At 45.3% G+C, this 20382-nt stretch overlaps 1 protein-coding gene across 3 annotated transcripts in view; it reads right to left on the bottom strand.

The window, feature by feature from the left end:
• Positions 1 to 20382, bottom strand: part of smo (smoothened, frizzled class receptor) — a 71898-nt gene that overhangs the window by 44214 nt on the left and 7302 nt on the right. For all 3 annotated transcript variants that reach the window (XM_089557855.1, XM_089557859.1, XM_089557863.1), the window contains exons 2-4: positions 7937 to 8173; positions 4064 to 4273; positions 453 to 625 (exon numbers count right to left, since the gene is read on the bottom strand). In XM_089557855.1, the coding sequence (XP_089413981.1) occupies positions 453 to 625; positions 4064 to 4273; positions 7937 to 8173 (620 nt within the window). The remainder of the gene's footprint in view (positions 1 to 452; positions 626 to 4063; positions 4274 to 7936; positions 8174 to 20382) is intronic.

Below are 20382 nucleotides of genomic sequence, written 5' to 3'. Positions count from 1 at the left end.
GGCACAGCAACTGTCGCGCCCCATAGCTATGGGTGAAGTGAAGGATGATCGTCGCGCTCACGAGGCTCACTATCGACAAGACCCAGTTACGCTCGTTGCCGTGCAAGATGCCAATCGGCGGTATAGCCAGACCGAGAAATGGCGTATGACGAAGACCTCGAAAGCGTGAGAGTGGCATCAGCCTTAACGTGCGAAGGGTGAACCTTCCACTTCCGGAAATGTCATCTGAGATAAGGTTTGTACCAGGAGGGCCACAATGCAGCCACCCAGCTGCCGGCTCAAGCCAATTGTTCAACTGGGCCATTGCCTAGTTTCGCCGATTTTTCTGGTCAGTGAAGGGTGTGATTTCGGGAAGGGGGAGGGGGGACTTATATTTACTGCAATACACGGTACACTTATGGATTACAATGCCAGCGCCACTTCCACGCCAGATGAATGACTCCAGACGATACCTAGGCTCTCCACTGCGCAGTGTCCCATCCCGGCGGCAGGTGATGTCTTCGCGGGCGCCAGGCAGAAACTGGGCCAGCCAGCCGATGCACATGAACAGCAGGCACAGGTTCATGTAGAACACCATCACGTTGGGGTACTGACGTGACTCACGCCACCCGATCAGGAACGTCAGCTGCACAAAGCGAGAGGCAGAGGGGGCACTCTGGCGGCAGCCACTCTTCACAATTCATCCACTCCTGACATGGCTATGGTGGCTAGAAGGAGAGGTGGAAGAAGTCGTACTCTGCAGAGTCTCTGTAGTTTGTGATTACTAGGTGTTTATCTCAACTGCTGAACAAGCGATACAGTTCCTTTCAAGCGGATTTTTTTTTTTTTACATTGTCTTCGAGAGTTGAACCAAATGTACTGACATTGTTCGCCATATCTATAAGTCTGTCTTAATTGAGTTCATCTCAAGAAGAGCCCACAGTAGTTTGTTTTACCATCCCAAGAGAAGTATAGTAAAACCAAGTAATTCAAATAACGGGAAAAAGTTCCAATTAATGATTGGCTGTGGGAAAAAGTTCCAATTACAGTGAAAGCTCATTAATTCGAACCTCGATAATTCGAACTTTCGGATAATTCGAACTACACTACTTGGTTCGGCCAACCTCCATAGAGATCTGTGTATAAAAAAGCCCGTTAATTCGAAAGCGGGTTCCACTACAGATAATTCGAACTACGCGCTGCCGCATCTCGGTAATGATTGGCTCCCAAGAAACAGCTAAAAACGTGGGCCATGGTCGTCTGCCTCAGAGAAGAACTGTGCAGCTATGACAATTTTTCGCAGTTCCATCAAATGCTTTTATGTGTGCATGTTGCTCGGAATGTCAAAGCAGGACTGCGCAGAGATGGTAAGGGCCTCCATGGCTTCCTTCACAGTGTGATGCGGTAACATAACGGAAAGTTTATATACGGAAAATACAAAAGGGAAGACTCTCCCTCGCAGTTAATGATGTCAAATAATATTCCTACACTAGAAATCCGCCAAAAGATTAATAGATTGGTATTCTTGTTTAATAGTTTAACAAGTAAAAATAAACTGAACCTTCCGGAGTGCATTAAGAGTCCTCTAGTGAGAAGGACTCGAAACGTTCATGAACATTCACTTACTCCCCTTTTAGCCAAAACTAACAGTTTTAAATACAGTTTTTTCCCTAGAACAGTGCAAGATTGGAATTCATTACCGGAATCGGTTTTTTCCTCGCAAAATTTTTCTGATGCGTTAAATCGTCTACTTACCTGCTAATATTGCTTATAGTATGTATGTTTTGTATCCGTGTGCTGCTAATATTGAATAATTTTATTCTTTTGGTTATGTAACAATGTAAGTTCACACCTGCTTGGGCCAAGCAGTGGCCTGCATTATTATGAAATAAATAAATAAATAAATAATGTTGGTGCAAACGCAAACGAAGCAATGACGGCCGACAGAGGTCTTAGACGTCTGGCCGGCCGTAGTTTCCATTTTGGGCTGCTGCTAGGTGGAAGCGCAGTGCTCACAGCCAGCAATCACCGAGTCCTTTTTTCCGTTCCCGCCACTTTACGTCACTGTTCTCCCATTTCGTCATCAGAAAGTCCCGAGTTTGAATCGTAGTGGCAAAAAAAAGTTTCTCAACTTCAAATCCAAATCCCTTAGCAACGAATTCACCTTTGCCGCCGGACAAGCGGCAACAAAGCCACAAAATGCCAAACTATCAGATTTTACTAACAAAAAAAATTTGATAGTGTTGTCCTCAGTGTTCCCTTAATATACATGGAACACCCGATGGTGTTTGCCTACGGAATTTAAAATTGAATTTCTTTTTGATCCTCTTTCGGTTTCATCAACCAAACGATGGCTGTGATGTGTGGTTGGCCATTAGGTCACATGAGGAATGAAAAAAACTGCAACATGAACACTGATATGCAGTTTTAATTCTCTACAATATACTTAAACCACCCTACTTCAAGAGCTGGAATGGCAAAAATGACATATTAACAGTTGTACTGGCATTTTTTTGTACCTCGCAAGATCTAAAGACCAACTACACATCACAGTCAATATTTAGTTGATGAAACTGCAACAGCATGAAAGAAGAAATTCAATAATAAATTATTCAGTGGTCGTAGGTGAATACCACGCGGTGTTCCATGTATTCTAATGTATAATGCATCATTTTAAAGAAGAAAACACAACTAAAAGTTGGCGTCTGTAGTCCTTCAATGTGGTTTTACTGTAATGATTACAACTTTTTTCTAGATAATCCAATCTAATGCACCGTTTCATTACGCTTACATTAATATGATCTGATTTGCCATCATACAACAACGTACTGCCAAGAAATTCTTACATATTGTCATTTTCCAAATCAAAATCGAAAATTGGCCACAACGTTCAAGTACCGTATTTACAAGATTGTAAGTTGACCTAAATTTTTAAATTTGAAAATCCGAAGTGGGGGAGCGGGGTCGACTTACAATCAAAACCAAAGCTTAGCACCATAAATAAAGGCAAAACAAACAGGACGTTGGGGATGCTACAGTGTGGTTCAGTTATGTTTTCTCTATGGCTCTACCCAGTAGCATCTGGCTATCCTAAGCGCTTTTTTGAAAGGAGTTTTATTTTTTGCCTTCAAATACGCACTCAGCGCTCAAGGGAGTGTCAATAGCTGATGGAAGGGCCACTGTTCCAATCGTGGCAGCACAACTACTTGAAACGGCAGCACTTCTGGGGGGGGTGTCGGTAGCTGATGGAAGAGCTGACGCCGCTCATGCTAGTACACATAGTTTCTCTTTTCCTTTGATCGACACATTTGACGACTGCTGGCCACGTTTTACCATTTTATAATGTAGTGCTATGTCAATCGTCATTTCTGCTCGGGGTCTGGCAAGCGTCCGGTGCTCGTTCATGGCTACATTAAAAAATGGCTGTCGCTCTTTGAGCTGAAGAAACGAGCTCCGCACCAGGCCGCAAGTTCGATGTCTTGGAACGGGTGATACAAGTGTGGCGGCTGCACTGAAGCAAAATTTTCAGCGTTTCCACGCGATGGTGTGGTACGGTTGTTTGAGAAGTGGGGGATTCCGCTGGACGACAACATTAGAACGACGTGCTGTGAAGCCGCTGCAACGATACCGATGGCAATGCTAGTGACGATGAGAAGTCCAGTGACTAATATGTTTTAGCATGATAGGGTTAAGGAGCTGGTGAGGCGGAAGAGATGGCATTGTCGTTAGCATTGCCAGGCTTCCGCGGCTGCGTCAGATCGCCCTTTGTGCTGGCCTTGAGCAGTTGCTCCATCAACGTGCAGAACCGACATCCCCTGCTTTCCACGTGCGCGGCGGCCCGATGACACTATTGCATTTTACTCTTAAAGACAAAGCTTAAGTATCCCCCAAGTTTCTCGTTTTGGAATGTGCCCTTGGGCATGCCCCCCCCCCTTTTTTTTTCTGACGTGCGATATGGGGCAGTTGACTTACATTTGAATCGTCTTGCAGTCATATAAACACGGCACTCAGACTTGTTTTATGAAGCCACTTGTAAAGGTACCTGGAGGCATTTCAAAGAAGGCAGATGGCACTGGGGACTCACCACGGCGAAGAGGCAGGCCACAGTGGCGAGGGAGACAATGACGCCCACGAAGGTGCGCATGCTGGTGCGCTCGTCCTCGGTAAGCAGTGGGTGGCGGCAGCCAATGCCACAGCCCTCCACCTCCGGATACCAGCTGGTCTCGCGGGGTGTCCCCACCAGGGGCGCAGCACATCGCCCAGACGTGTTGAACTTGATCTCACGCATGCTGTCCTGTGTGTCGAAGGGGGCATAACAACACGGCCGTCGGCTTCGAGGCTAGGCATGCGAGACAGAGTCAATATGTACGAGAAAGAGCGGAGGTGCACGCAAGAGAGTACATGGAAAAGAAGAAACACAGAAAATACCGAGTGCAAAGAAAGAGGAGGGCAGAATAAAACAAAGAAGGCTTTCAGGCCTCCTAGGTAAGCCGACATTGTTGATCAGACTGCTCAGGATGCCTACATAGATCAGCCAGCCTACCAAAGAACTACAGATGCCAATCACTGCCTTCCCTGATGATCCCAACCCTACGGGCGAAATTGTTGAGCCAACCGAAGTCCATTTTTAGATAACCACCAAAGACAGTAGTGCGACTAATTACAATTAATTTCCTTGAATTTCCTTCTTCAAATCTGGCGCAGAGCAGCAAGTTGGTTCAAAATGGGGACAGAAACAGCTGCAACGAGTTTCTGATCGCAGTGCAACAAAACAGTAAAATCTCATTGGTATGTTCCTGGTTAATACGATTTCTTGGTTCACACACTTGAAATCGCAGTCAGTAAAAATGTCCCACAGAGTTACACTACTTTGCTCCCGGTCAATAAGTTCCAGGATAATATGATTTCCTGGCTGCCATGTTTGAAAATTCCCCAAATTCCAGTCGTACAATGCTTGCAGTGACTAACTGCACATGTGCAAACATACGAGAAGGAGTGCACATACAAGAAGGGTTATCAAAAAGGAGACAAAAGTCTGGTACAGGTGGCACGAACGGCCATATGTGAAAGCTGACGCTTTAACACTGTCCCACAACTAGAAAGTTGGGAGGACATGTGGGATGTTGCATCTTTCCCATTCTTGCATGAGTGACCACCTCGTGCAGTTCTATCTTTCGGGCTTTAGGAACTTTTCTGCAACACTATAAACAGAGTAATTAGTGACTTTCCACCAAGCAGATGTGGCATTCATAGTACGAACAATATTTTACTGTGACAAATCAGTCTCTGCCACGTTCTTAAGCACTGCAAGGTCTAACTGATAGCCCTAAAATTCAAGGACCATTCTGGCACCCACTCTGGCCAGGAGTGTAGGCCGTTAAAGCTTTAAGTGGAGCACTCCAAAAAAGACCGCGCCCTAGAATTGTGTGCAGTCAACTAGTAAGAATTAACAGCGTTCCTAAATGCCAAATGTACCATATAAAAGCGTGTGCGGGTCGCACCCTGTTTTTATGAAGGAAATATTTAAGATAAAAATCCTTGTAAGGACCGCACCCAACCTTTCCACGGCCCATGCAATAGCCTTCGAAATGTGCACGCACAGGAGCTTCCAGGCGCTGCCCACGGATGGTGCACGAGGTCGTGTGGTCATAATCATAATTGTCATTTTCCCTCTTCAGCGAACTCCCACTATCTATATTGGCAGCAGTATCACCAGCTCCAGCTTTTTGCGGCTATCAATTGCACATGCACAATGGCTTTTGTGTGCTATTTGCTTTTTGGCTATGTGTTAACAATGGACATGAAGCCGTGGCATGCGCGAAAAGCATACCGTGCGAGGACTCATTGGTGCGCTGTTTTTACTTGAAGCAAAAAAAAATGGACCATAACCCGAAATTTGGCCCTCAAATTTGGAAAAAAAATGCGGCCCTTACACGCGTTTACACAGTATATGAAGGGGACGCAGGGCAACGAAGTCACAAGTTACTTAACTGCCTGTAAGACTGCAACAAGCATTTCCAGGGCTCATTGATAAGCCTGCTCTTTGCATTTGCAAAAAATTTTGACGACGCTTTTAAAAATGACTCATCATGCAAGTGAGGAGATGCAACAGGCAACTTTAAAAATGCTAGAAATGCTTGACCTTTAAAGTGCATTAGCTGTCATACAATCTTTCAAAATAACAGTAAAAGAAACACCTGAAAAAGCATTTATTTCCCTCATTGTTACCACATTTTAAACGTCCTCAGCATGAAAATAGAAAACCAAATCTGAACAAACTTTTCACTAAATTTTTTTCCGAAGGTGTCTCTCCTGGTGTGCCTCAACAAAACAGCATAAGAATTGGAGTCTCTTGGACAGTGGAAGCCCAAATGGTATCACGCAAATGCTAGTTTATTTGTAGACCAGGCATGCACATTAAAAATACCCCTGCAGTGTACTTTACGCCTACTTTACAATTTCGAGCTATACTGAAAAAAGCATGTGAGTTCAAACTTCAAGGGACCTGAAAAACAATCTTCTGATTATCCAAAGTTCAAATTATCGAATGACCTCGAACAAACCAAGACCTGCTTGCATCATGGTAAATTTATTTGGTGAAAGACTGTGCAATGGTCGCCTGCTTCTGAGATATGAACAGTACTACGGAGACTGTTTTTCACATTCCCATCAGTGCTTCAATCGCACACACGCTGTCAGGAGCATCGAAGCAGAACCGCTTCAAAATGAAGAGCATCCCCAGCATCCTTTCCAAGCAGTCTATATGCATATGCACGCTGTACTCCTTCAGACACACCATTTTTAATTCTGGGGACTTATGTGTCCTGTGCACCTCTGAATTCGCACACCCCACAACGATCACACAGAACAGTGATGACGTCATCTCACCACCAGTACACAGTGCCTCTGAAGAAAAGCAACTGCATTGAAAAGAACAGTAGTATCAAGGCGGGACCCGAAGCACTGCCCCTTGGGTCATGAGCTGAGCGTGCTACCCCTCAAACCATCAGTAATGTTCGCTCGACTCAGTTAAAGGAAAGCCCTCTGTGTCTCATCGTAAATTAAAATGCATAAATAAATAAAAGCACAAATGAAAAATGAAATAAAGAACAGTGCCCGCGTTTGCGAAATGATATGCGAAGAGGACCCCAGGCCGCTTAAGGAGCCCCTTAATGCGATTGTGTCATACCTTTAAGGGGGCAGCCTGGTCTTGAAAAGAAAATTTCATTAATCTAGTCACAGTTATGAAATTTTCAGGGAACATGCATTTTTATGCACTGATTCTAGATATGCCATTTAATTTTATGTAAAACAATTCCTTGACCACTTATGCAATTTTTATGCAAATATTCTGCGAAGAGTTTTGAAGAAAATTTGCCGCAGGAAACTCGCTGAAATATATGCCACTGGGTTCTCTTGACACCAAGGAATGCAATAAGGGCAAAATTGTCTTCCTGCCTATCATAGAACTTAAGTTATAGGGTATTGAATTTGTCGCTTCAGAAATGAGAAGAAAAGTGTGTATTCCTGTTTCTGAAGTGGCAGCTTCAGTACCCTATAACTAAAGTTCTATGATAGCCAGGATGATAATTTTGCCCTTATTGCATTCCTTGGTGTCAAGAGAACCCAATGGCATACATTTCAGCGAGTTTCCCGCAAAAGACTTTTTCAAAGCTCTTCACAAAATGCATGCATAAAAGTTACATAAGTGCTCAAAGAATTGTTTTACATGAAATTAAATCACATATTTGGTACATATTTGGTACACAAAAATGCATATTCACTGAAGATTTCTTAACTGTGACTCCATTAATAAAATTTTCTTTTCGAGACCAGGCTGCCCCTTTAAGGCAAAGCTTAAGTGTTCCCCGAATTTCGTTAGCCCATTGTACCCTTCCAAAGGCTGATCCAAATGGTAGGTCCTCCCCATGGACAGATGAGTGCAGTGGGGGCTCACCTTGCAGCCAGAGGAGAAGGTGCCCTCCTGCTGGCAGCGGAGGAAGAAGGGCCACTGGTCGGGGACGCCCCGGGTGGTCAGTCGGCAGAAGCCGCGCACCAGGCGGCACGTCTCATGGCTGGGCAGCGTCACCAGGCCGTCCGCACAGCGGGGCCGGTAGACGGCACACAGCAGCGGCTGCACCACAGCCCAGCACCGGGGGATCTGGCGCAGACCCTGCCACAGCTCCAGCCGCTCCTGGCAGAGCACAGAGGAGAGATTGCCACAAGCATCCGTCTCCTTGACACAATAAAATCCCTCAAGAGAAAAGTATACAACAGCTGTCATCATCATCATCAGCCTGACTACACCCACTGCAGGGCAAAGGACTCTCCCATGTCTCTCCAACTAACCCTGTCCTTCGCCAGTTGCGGCCACCGTATCCTCGCAAGCTTCTCAATTTCATCCGCCACCTAACTTTCTGCCATCCCCTGCTGCGTTTGCCTTCTCTTGGAATCCACTCTGTTACCCTTAAGGACCAGCGGTTATCTTGCCTTCGCATTACATGCCCTGCCCAAGCCCACTTCTTCCTCTTGATTTCAACTAGGATATCATTTACCCGCATTTGTTCCCTCACCCACTCCGCCCTCTTCCGATCTCTTAACGTTACACCTATCATTTTTCTTTCCATAGCTCGCTGCGTTGTCCTTAACTTAAGCTGAACCCTCTTTGTTAGCCTCCACATTTCTGCCCCATAGGTGATCACCGGTAAGATACAGCTGTTGTATACTTTTCTCTTGAGGGATATTGGCAAACTGCCATTCATGATCGCTGTATCTCACCAGTACTCACCTATGGGGCAGAAACGTGGAGGCTAACAAAGAGGGTTCAGCTTAAGTTAAAGACAACGCAGCGAGCTATGGAAAGGGAAATGATAGGTGTAATGTTAAAAGATCGAAAGAGGGCGGAGTGGATGAGGGAACAAACGCAGGTTAATGACATCCTAGTTGAAATCAGGAGGAAGAAGTGGGCTTGGGCAGGGCATGTAATGCGAAGGCAAGATAACCCCTGGTCCTTAAGGGTAACGGAGTGGATTCCAAGAGAAGCCAAACGTAGCAGGGGGTGGCAGAAAGTTAGGTGGGCGGATGAGATTCCGAAGTATGCAGGAATATGGTGGTCGCAACTTGGGAATACAGGGTTAATTGGAGGGACATGGGAGAGGCCTTTGCCCTGCAGTGGGCGTAGTCAGGCTGATGATGACGATGATGAAGTGAGCGAAGACTACTTTGCAATAAGCAACCCCATTTGGTGCGCCTTGTAAATTGTCCGCAAGAAACCACAACAAAATTCTGTCTGTTCCTTTGCCTGCAGCCTTCATTTCGGGCTATTTTTGCTTCAATTTTGTTGCACCAACAGCTGAAGTTTGGTTGTGCTTGAGGTTTACAAAACGCACGGGACAAGGCATGGGATTAATGAGCACAAGACACAACACAAGAGGTACAAACCAGAAATTGAGTTTAAAGAAAGCAACAAAGCCAATGTGACAACAGTGCTGATGTCAGCTGAGGACATAAAATTGAGGTGACTGCATAGGACAGAATAAACGAAAAAAGATAAGATATTAACATAAAACAGTAATCATCGTTAAAGGAGTACAGACACCAAATTTTTGGTTCTGTGTTTTTATTTTGTAATAATGCATAAGACATTAGTAAATTAGTCTACAGTGATCACTGCAGGGTATTCCGCTACCAGTGCTAAATAATTTATAATCTCATTACGTGTTGTACCTGTTTTCGTTTCGGTTTCAACAGCTGACTGACGGTTGTGATGTAAGAGGTCGATTGCAATTTCAATTTATTTTGAATTTATTTTACAGGAAACACAAGCACTTTCTGGACCCATAGCCAACGGCTAGTTCGGGTCCAAGTACACAGAATACGTAAAAGCAAATTAAATTAAAAATTAAAAAACGGCAGACTTATACAGAATAGCGTAAGCGTAGTACAAGATTAAAAGCAAAGCAGTCTAAATAACACTAGTAGATAACATCCGGCAAGGCAATAGAAAGAAAATAGCTTTGAAAACATGACATGAAAAAAGAACTTTCGGACATAGAGTGTTAGTAAACACTATCGCGTTACATACAGAGTACATAATAACAGAAAACTGTGACGAAAAAAATAATTTCAGGTTAAATAAATTATTTCAATTAAGTGTTTTTTAAACATACCAGCAAAACTGTGTGAGTTTTTCAGAGAAATGGGTATCGCGTTCCAAATTTTTACCCCAGCAGACTGCACTAAACGCTCACCATATACATTGCGGATGGGAGGTAGGATGAAATTGCCGAAGAATAGGTTTCTAGTGGACCGAAGCGGGGGATGAAGTATTGATGCATGAGAAGGGCGGTTGTGTCTTACTATGCTGTGAATACATACAGAGATTTTTAATGGGTACAATAAATCAAATGGAAGAATCATTGACTTGCAGAATAACGGTTTGCTGTGCTCAAAACGGTTAGACTTGTTTATTATTCTTAATGCATGTTTTTGAAGGCGGATAATAGGATTTAAATACGTATGGTAAGTTCGACCCCATGCTTCGACACTGTATGATAGACGGCTTTCAATGAAGACAAAATAAAGCATTCGTAATGTAGACATGTAAAATAATTCCTTAACCTGATGAAGAGCATGACATCCAGATGCCAACTTCCCGCAGAATGCCTCAGTTTGGTCTTGCCAGTGTAAGTGGCTGTCATATGTGACACCTAGATATTTAAAGGAAAACGTGTGTTCTATTAGTGCATTATTTACTAGGATTCTGACATCTGTTGGATCAATTACTTTTCTTCTTGAATGGAATATCAAGTATTTAGTTTTTTTCATGTTTATTGTCAGCTTATTAGCTGAGAACCATTGCGCTATTTTATGGACTTCTTGATCCGCTTTTTCTTCTACCTCTTTCATTGTATCTGCCGTTTTTATTAAACATGTATCATCAGCGTACATTAGAAGTTTTGAACAGCCGATAAATGAAGGTAAGTCATTAATGTATAAGGAAAACAACAACAGACCAAGTACAGATCCCTGCGGAACTCCAGTGTAAAGCTTGTGCGGTAAGGATGTAAAGGAATTCATCACCACAACTTGTTGACGGTCAGTGATATAACTAGTGAGTAGGTCGGAAATATTATGACAAAAGCCGTAGTGCTTTAGTTTTGTCATGAGTATAGAATGATCAACTGTGTCAAATGCCTTTTTTAAATCCAAAAATATTACTCGAACTAACATGCCATTGTGCAAAGCCGGGTTAAATTTCTGGGTAAGTGACAGAACTGCTGTGGAAGTTGAATAGTGTGACCTGAAACCATGTTGCTGTGTACTGAGGATACCGTATTTATCTAAAAACTTGTTGAATCTGTTTGCAAGAATTTTTTCAAAGATGTTATTAATTGTGCTAAGAAGAGGTATTCGCCTGTAGCAATTTGCGTCATTCCGGTCACCGTTCTTATATACTGGTACTACCTTCGCTGTTTTCAATATAGACGGATACTTGGAAGCATTAACAGAATGGTTAAAAAGCGAGCACAAGACGGGACCAAGGATACAAGGGGGGTACTGCGCACAAAAAGACAAGGACAAGAAGATAACACAACAAGCGCAGGACCAAGGATGTCAAAATTTTCTATCACAGCCCTATTGCTTATGCCGTCCAAACCTGTCGCTTTATTCATCGGCATCGTTAAAACAACAGACTGTATTTTTTCTAGTTCAATTCGGAACAAAACAAAACTATTAGAGATCTTAGACTCAAGGTCCATTACATTTAAGTCCTGTAGGTTCTGCGCTAGGAGTGGGCCCATAGAGGCGAAAGTTGAGTTGAAGTTTTCCACTGTACCCCTGTCTACTGTTTCAGGGAGTATATGCGATGCCTGCTTGCTACCCACACTGTCTTTGAAAATGTCCCAGAGTATTTTTGAGTTTCCATTTGCCCTCTCTATGTGTTCTCTGTAAAATTCCCTTTTATGAGCCCTCAGCATCATTACTGACTCATCGCGCATCGCCTTAAATTGACACAGGTAAAAATCGTTCTCTTTCTTATGCTTCCATTTATTATACCAGTAGTATAGGTCACGCGAGGCATGAAAAGATGGTTTGGTTTATGGGGTTTGACATCCCAAAGCGACTAAGGCTATGAGAGATGCCGTAGTGGAGGGCTCCGGAAATTTAGACAACCTGGGGTTCTTTAACGTGCACTGACATCGCACAGTACATGGGCCTCAAATTTCTCCTCCAGACGCGGGATCGAACCCGCATCTTTCGGGCTAGCAGCCGAGCACCATAGCCACTGAGCCACCGCGGCGGCTCGTGAATGAAAAGAAACGTTGATATAGTCGCTTAAATGTTGTTTTAATTTTAATTCACAATTCCAAAGCCAACCTGTCTCGAGAGCCGGATTCACTATGAATGGAAAAGCAGCGAATATATGCGGGTTTCAATCTCGGCTGCGGAGGTCGCAATTTGAAGGAGGCGAAATGCTAGAGGCCAGTGTACTGTGCGATGTCAGTGCACGTTAACTTTTTCGTTACCACACTACTGTGCTTCGATCACCGGTGGTCGAAAAATTCGAAGCGCTACGGCAGCGCGACCGCGCCCGCTACGGGCTTGCTGAGTCATTCGGTTTGTTGTTCCTACATTGAACTCAAGTTTCCTGTTTAGTTTATATTTTTGCCAAAAAGCGGCAATTTTTGAGACGCGCTTGAAGTTGAGGGTGCGGCGTCGGGTGCTCCGAACAAGCCGTCATCATCGGGAACAGCGCTCGCTCGAAAAAACCCCGTTCCACTCAATTCTGCTGCGTTTGCACCACATATTTTTGATGTATCAATTAGCACGAATCCTAACGACGATGCTGTATCGTCAGGTATCGTTTCGAAGCTCAAACTGCGCAACGAATGCCCAGAACGCTCGCCTGTGCGTTCAGATTCCTGGTTCCGGTCTGTTTGAGCGAACCAAAGCTCCTTATTATAGCCGTTACGGTGATGTGGCGCCATCTAACTTGTTCTTTGGAGACTACAGTTTCGGTTTCTGCGTAGATTGCAATTTTCCTATGGCGCGCAAATTTTTTAAATGCCCTTGAAGCAGAGGGTACGGCGAGGACGCTCCGTGCATGGTGTCGGGCGCACGGACGGTGCGCGCTCGGAAAAACCTTGCTGCGCTCAATTCTACTGCGTCGACTGTAATTATTATCTATGCTACGAGTAGCAGAGTCTCTGGTGACGATGTTGCATTGTCGAATTTTGGTTCAGACACTGTAACTGTGCAAATCGATCCCGGAATGTTGGCCTGATAGTTTCGCTTTCTTTTTCCCGTCCGCTTGTGCGGGCTCATCTGGTTTGTTGTTCAGACGGTTAGTTCCATTTTCGGCCTAGTTCATTATTTCCCCGCCAGTAGTGCATTTTTGAAGTGCCCTTGGAGCATAGGCTTATTGCGACGTAACACGCGGTGAGGATGGCGTCGCGTCGAGGTCAGGCGCTTCGTGCGCTCGGGAGAGTGCCGCTGCACGTGATTCTTCAGCCTCTGCAGCTGATTTTCAAGATGCTCTGAGCAGCAGTGACTTGGACGAAAATGTGGTAACGTCGGATTTCGATTATGCAGCTATATCGCAGCTATACCATAGTTTTGAAGGACTATATGGCTATACTTATAGCTTACTATATATCGCTATATCGCACCTATACTTTGTTGTGTTTTATATTTTTTTTTCAATTTTTTTTCGTAAATTAAATAAGTTTCGATTTGTATTTTTTAAACCACACTTACCAGGTTTTTGTTTGGCACATAACATTACACTTTCAATTTTTTTTTTGTGGGACTGTAAAAATCATATCAAGGGCACTCTCAAATGGGACTTTTCAAGAGGCATAAAGAAAAAAATTCTAGCTCGAAAACTATTCAAGTTATAATTTTAAAACTTTAATGCCATGTTTTAGAAAGAATTTGAATTGTTTTGTAACTTCTAGAATTTTTTTAGTACAAGTGTTTTGAAAGTTATTGTCACATAAACACAAAAATTTTGTTCTTTTTTATTTTTTGTTGTGTTTACTGATTTTTTTCACAGCATTTCAAGCAGAATATGTGTTCCAATGAATTTCATTATAAAGCACATTCTATCTCAATCATTGTTACGCATTTTATATACTTTTACCTATCACAATTTTTTTTTTTTAATTTTTGTCTGAGACATAAAAAATGGTTGTTTTCCCGTGGTAACGAAACAGTTAAGTGGGGATGAGGGGATCGAAGGCAACTTTTCTATTTTTCGACTTGGAGTGATGAAATTTGGCTTAAAACTGGCTCCGCCCACCGTGTGGGGAGAATTTAAAAAAAGAGAGGCGGGAGCCGGACGTCAATCCGATTTAATTAGGAAAATCGGCCACGCAGGGCAATAAGTCGAAGTCTCTAAGAATGCTCAGACATGTAGATTGAGTTCCCGCGGCTAAAAGACGAGTTCAAATTCCTCTTCACTGCATCTTTAAGTTCCATCTCAACTGACCTGATCGTGATTGTGAGTGCCCATGTGACAGCGGTATTAGTTACACATGAGTTCGTCAAAAACCAAAAACCAGCCAACAAAAATTACCGGAGGCCCTTAAGGAACTTACGTGTAAGTAATTGGAAAAAATTGCAGTTCTATTCCAATTCCACCTTAATTCTATTCGAATTCTGTCTTATTCCTTTGTAGTTTGTGTAGTTGTAAGTACTAGTACTGACTATTACTTGCTAACATTTTACATTTTCCCGCTTTTGATGATGTCACACCATTTCGACCAATCGCGAGTTTTGTGACGCCACTCTTCGGGGCCACTTTTTGGGACCACATTTTTGGCAATACCAGGTTTCCGCATATATAATGCTTTCGCATTAAAAAACAGTTGCTTATTACTGCCAGCATAAAATTCCCTACAAGCACCGCAGCATTCAACTACTGCATTAAATTTCAGGAATGATTTCAAAGAGACAAGTGCATTCAAATTTTGTTCTTTGTATAAATCAATTCCACGGCTCCCTCTGGGTATGCTGACATTTGTCCAGTACCAAAAGGCTCTAAAGACTCACTTATCTCACCTGTTACAAGACACGAGTGATAAATTTACATTACCTTCCATTTACAGCGACGATTCAGCCGCTTCTAGGCTCAAAGAGTGTCGGTTCGTTGACACGAGTGATTCCCGTTCTAACAACCAGATGGCACCACTAAGCTGAGCTTCTCTTGAGTTCTATGCATTTTTTATTTTATTTTGGTGGGTCACAACGAGCCTACCTGTTCCAAAGGGTTGCCAACATGGACGTAATCATCATCATTATTGCTTTAGAGATGCTGAACTAAATTGCTAATGTGACTAATGGCTGAACGTCCCACAAAATTCATTCGTTTAGCGTACGTAACCATGCATATTATGCTTATGGTACATAGACAGCATAGATTTATACCTTTTTTCTAACCATATCTGTGTACGCCACAAGCAGACAACATGCAGGCGAGGCACGGGGGAGCATGTTTAAAGCACTCTCCCGACAGGCTGAGGAGGTCTCTACCTTGCAGAGTGCGGCAAGGAACTCAAGAGATGGAGCATAGATGCATTCTCATTACTGCAGCTATTTCGCTGATCTTGTGGTCAGTTGCTAGTGTTTGTTTTTAAGTCGCACACAGTTTGTTTTACCACCCACAGGTGTCGCAACAGTCTGCTAACCACCAAGTTTTGGCCCAATCAGAGTGCCGGGCTCTATTACATGGGCTTTATGGAAGAAGATTTTTGAAACTGACACAATCAAAGAGCTCCACTTTCCCCTGACACTGGAATATAACAGCTCTGAAAGGAGTACAAAAAGTTCAGGGGGCACTTTGGCACACTAAACTGCTTCAAGGCGGAAGCCTTTCCTGGAGCACTGTTAGGCATTGACTGAGAGACTGTTTGTTATTGACTAGTGTTTTATTTGGCTGAATACTTTAACTGCGCATTAAAACTACACACTTTCAGAGGTGCGTTTCACTTCTTCCCTAGTGCGTATCTTTATCTGCTTCTTCGACTTCGGCTGTATCCACGACTTCCTCAAAGTTTAGGTCGGGGGAGATTTCCGCAGATGGCTCATGCCCGGTGAATTCTTTATGTTTGATCGGGTCTACGTCGACTACTACCGCCTTGTAGTCACTAAAGTGGAGTGATATGGGTTCTGAAGACCAAATCCAAGCAGCTTCCGTACTTGGTGGTAGCTTTGTCCCGTGGAGTAGACAAGTGCAGACCCAGAGATTTCTGCATTCCATCTAGGAAGTCTTGATGCGTTCTGGCATCCTGGTTGAAGCCTCCTACCACAATCATTGGGCCAAACTTGAACCAGCTTGGTAGCATATCCCAACGGGCTGGCCATGAATTCATGGCCAGCCCGTTGGGATATGTGAGGTGACAAGTAGACGCGCACCACGTTAAGTCCACTTTCGAGCTTGACACCGCACACTTCCCCCAAATCAAAGTGCAAGTCGTCAAACTGTAGCGGTGTTAGGTTGACGTCTGGGTGCGCGTAAATGGCAACTCCCGCTGCTTGGTTGGAAGCACGACTTGCTCCTGTAACGTAGTGAAAGCCTTTGATCTCAACTGGTGCCACCAAGGGATTCATCCATGTTTCAGTTAGACAGAGAACCTCGCACCGAACCAAGACATGGTTATGTGCGACGTCTTGACCGTTGTTACGTTTCGCCTTCGTCGCGAGGGGGAAATCGGCGCGGTTGCAGCGGAATGCCGATGAGTCACGAAAGGCATGCGGGGTCAACGCCTGAATTAGCCACGGAAGCGGCGTCAGTCATCCACCCCGCATTTGGCCAGCCAGCTCTGCAGTACAGAAAGAAGTTAGCTGCCACGGTTCGCATTACTAGACATTCCAAGGGGCACATCAAGTTGACAGCAGCAGCCGTCTTCCAGGGAGAAGTGGTCATCGACCGTTTCCCCTACCCCGAGCACGTGCGACCACATGAAAGGCGCAGGAATGTTGTTCGAGAGCATTCCAGAATCTGCGCGACGCAGAGTGCATCCTTCTCTCCCAACACGTGACGGGAACGTGTTCCCTATTGAGTGTGTGTGTGTGTGGGTGCCACAGTGAACTTTCAGGACCCTCCTTTCCCGACAAGCCCGCCCCCATCTAGGGAGCCCAGGGACAAGGAAGGATATAAAACTCGGCGCCTTGGACGGCCGAGTAGCTCCTGACCATCTGAGCTCATCGTCATGTAGCTTTGCTCCTTGTTTACGAGACTTTCTGAGAGTTCTCCCAGTTGCTGTTTGTATATATGTAAATTCCCTTGTATAAAGTTCTTCTTCTTGTCTTTCCCTTAAACCTCGTCTCCGACCTTCCTCATTCCCCTCTCCGGCACGACCATGCTACCTGATCTTTAATAACTGGTTGCCAGCGGTGGAATCGAGTCAACGGACGTCAGCGGAGAGACGTGGTCAACGGTTTGCTGAGCAGCAGTTCGGCGAGTCGGGAGCAGTGCAACAGCCCTGTGTGATGACTGGTTGCCTGCAGCGGAACGACTGCGCTGGGTTCTTGGCTGCGAGGTTTGGTGAGTGCGGGACTTTCCTCTACTAAGTTTTGCCAGGCTTTTGTTAAGTGTCAGAAACAGAGCTGGTAATTGGGATTGTCGTTGCTGCCGGGTTAGTGCGGCAAGACAATAGGGGCAGTAGAGAAAGCAGCACTCGGAGCGGCCATGGATCTGAAATCGTTACGCAAACCGAAGTTACTGGAACTTGCAAGAGAGTTGGGTCTGGATGTCTCAGACAAACTCAGAAAACCAGAGCTGCTGAAGGCTATTCTTGCGTTGGAGGCTGAAGATGACGAGCTCGCGGAATGCCTTGAGACCATTGAGGAAAGGGAAATGGCAAAGAAAAAGGAGGCCGAACTTGAGAGTGAATTGGCAAAACAAGAGAAAGAGGAATTTGAACGTAGGGAAAAACTAGAGAAAGAGGAGCAGGAGCGACAGCGGGAAATCAAGCATAAACTTAACGCGATCAGAAGTATAAGAACGCGATCTCGGTTAAGTATGTTCAGAAAAGGGGAAAATTTCAGTACTTTTCTGGAAAATTTTGAGAAAATTTGCAAGGAGGAACAGCTGGATCAGGGTGATTGGCCAATTGTGTTGATGGGAGTCCTTCCGTGTGAAGCCAGCAACGTATTAGCGCGGTTGTCGGACGAGGATGCCCACAACTATGCGATAGCTAAGAGTGAGCTTTTCCGGCACTTTAGACTATCCGCAGAGGTCGAATTCACGAGCCAAATTGGCAATGGTCAGCTACCTCGCGAGAGTGTCAGGGACCGAGTTGCGAGCTCAGCTCAGTCGCCGGAGGACACGGCTGCTGCTCATAAGTGGCGGTATAGGACAGGTTTGGTCCAGGAAAGGCAGGCCACTTCAGCAGCGTGGACCGAGGATCTCGGTAGAAAAACTAGCGAAAGGTGCAAATCCGCAAGCCACAAGGGCTCAAGGGAGAGTTTGGGCACCAGTGCTAGGAACAAGGAAAGGTGCAATGCGGTAGTTGCGAGCTCAGAAGCGCATGCACTTTCCGGGATGGAGGCGGATTTCTGCGGTAAAGGGGTTAGTACCCTGGAGAAAAACGCCGAAGGTCTCAGTGATCAGGGAAATGTAGTCCTTGGGTCACGTGAGGAAGGTCCTCACGGGAATTTAGTGAAGGCCGTGTCTAATAGGATTCAAGAGCAAGCTGTGAGTCGCAGCAATCCCGTCAACGACAAAGCCGAGCAATCTGCTTCGTTAGCGAGCACAGACAACGCTAATACGGGAGAAGCGACCGTCTCTAGCCCTGGGGCAAAAGCTGCTTTGACAAGTGAGGTTGATGCTTCTGCTCAGGAAGAGACTAGTGAGCTTGCGGGCCAGAGCAGTCAGGGAATCAAGGGAGACCCTCCTTCGATGCGGCTGGCGAACAGTAGTAGCCAAGTATTGGACACAGCACTTTGCTGTAAGGAGAGCGACTGCGAATCACCCGAGTGCACCGCTGAAACCCAAGGGCAGATCGCAACGTTAGCCATCGAGTGTGGTTTAGATCAAGTTGCAGGCCAGGGAGTTAGGGTCGCAGGGTCGATTAGTAAGCCTCAGGAGAGCAAGTTATGCTCAGACGAAAGTAAGGTGCCGTCAGAACAGTTGGATGCTGCGATGCGCAGTGCCTCACCGAAAGCACGAGCCGATAGTTGGAATTCAAGAGAGAAATGCGGCTCGGTGCTGCGTCGAAGAGCAGAGGCGAAGGGTGAGGTCACTGCAGGAAAGGGAGGCGCGCAGGAGAAAACAGTCAGGGCAGTTTCTGGAAAGCGGCCGCGCTCAAGGAGAGCCAAGCCAAGGGGTAGACCGCAGAAAAAGGACGAAGGACGGGCCCAAAACATTGTAAGGGTTAAGGCCGGTCAAAAACGTAATCGTCGGAAACTGCCACCGCGACACTCTAGATGCGATAGGCACCGTACGAAGGCCAGGTTGCCTAGGCGAGTTAATACAAAACGAAAGCCACCTGCCCGATTGTGGAGACACTGCAGAAGTTGTTGCGGAACGAGTAAAACTTGCAGCGGGCCAGAGAGAAGCACGCATTGCTACCTCACGAGGGAACGCAGCAGAACGCGCTCTAGTGAAAAAAAGAAACGAGGGAGTTTCTGGAATCGAGACAGAACACGCAGGCATTTCTTTTATGCACGACCGTCACCCCCTCGTATTCAACTGTTCAAGTGCTGCTCGGACGTTGGAGACGCGCGGGCGGGTTGCGGAACTAATCGTTGTTGCAGGGCGTGTGGAGCTCTCAGGTGGCAACGCGCAGTTAGGCCCCTCGATTTTTGTCGGTTGTCGGCAGCTAAAGCCACTGTCAGTCTGCGACCGCGCAGGGCGCGGCTGAAGAATGGGCAACCCCTTCGAGTCGCGAAGTGGGTAGTTAGCAGCATAGTCTAAGTATGAGTCGATGCTGTTTGCTTTTTCTTTTTTGTTTTCCTGCAGAAGGAAAAAGTTTCGAGCATATATAGTTTTGAAGTGCTCTTTGTTGGTTTTCGCAGCAGCGGTATAGTGTTTCTTTGATGCAATGGGTTTTGCACCATGCAACTGTGGTAGCGTCCGCTGACACGCGGAAGTGCTAGTAAGATGGGCCATTGTGGGTCAATAGCATAAGCGCCTGGAGTCGCTTTGTTTTTATGGCATTAGGGGAATTAATGTGACTTTGGCTGCGGCGTTGACTGAATCTTTGCAGGGTTATGCAAGGTTAGGGTACTATGCTGCCATGTAGAATGAAAGGGAAACAAGCGTGTTCGTAATTGTCGTGATCATTACGAACGGACCTACGTTACAAAAAGGGGAGTCTCCAAGGTAATGCCGATGGCTTAATTCGAGGTCTCTAACGCAAGAATAAGCATCAAAGTTGCTGCTTACTGGTGTTT

This window comes from Amblyomma mixtum, chromosome 1, assembly GCF_055824585.1.
Source record: "Amblyomma mixtum isolate Tamu chromosome 1, ASM5582458v1, whole genome shotgun sequence".
Lineage (NCBI taxonomy): Eukaryota > Metazoa > Arthropoda > Arachnida > Ixodida > Ixodidae > Amblyomma > Amblyomma mixtum.
This window is presented reverse-complemented; position numbering and strand designations above follow the sequence as displayed.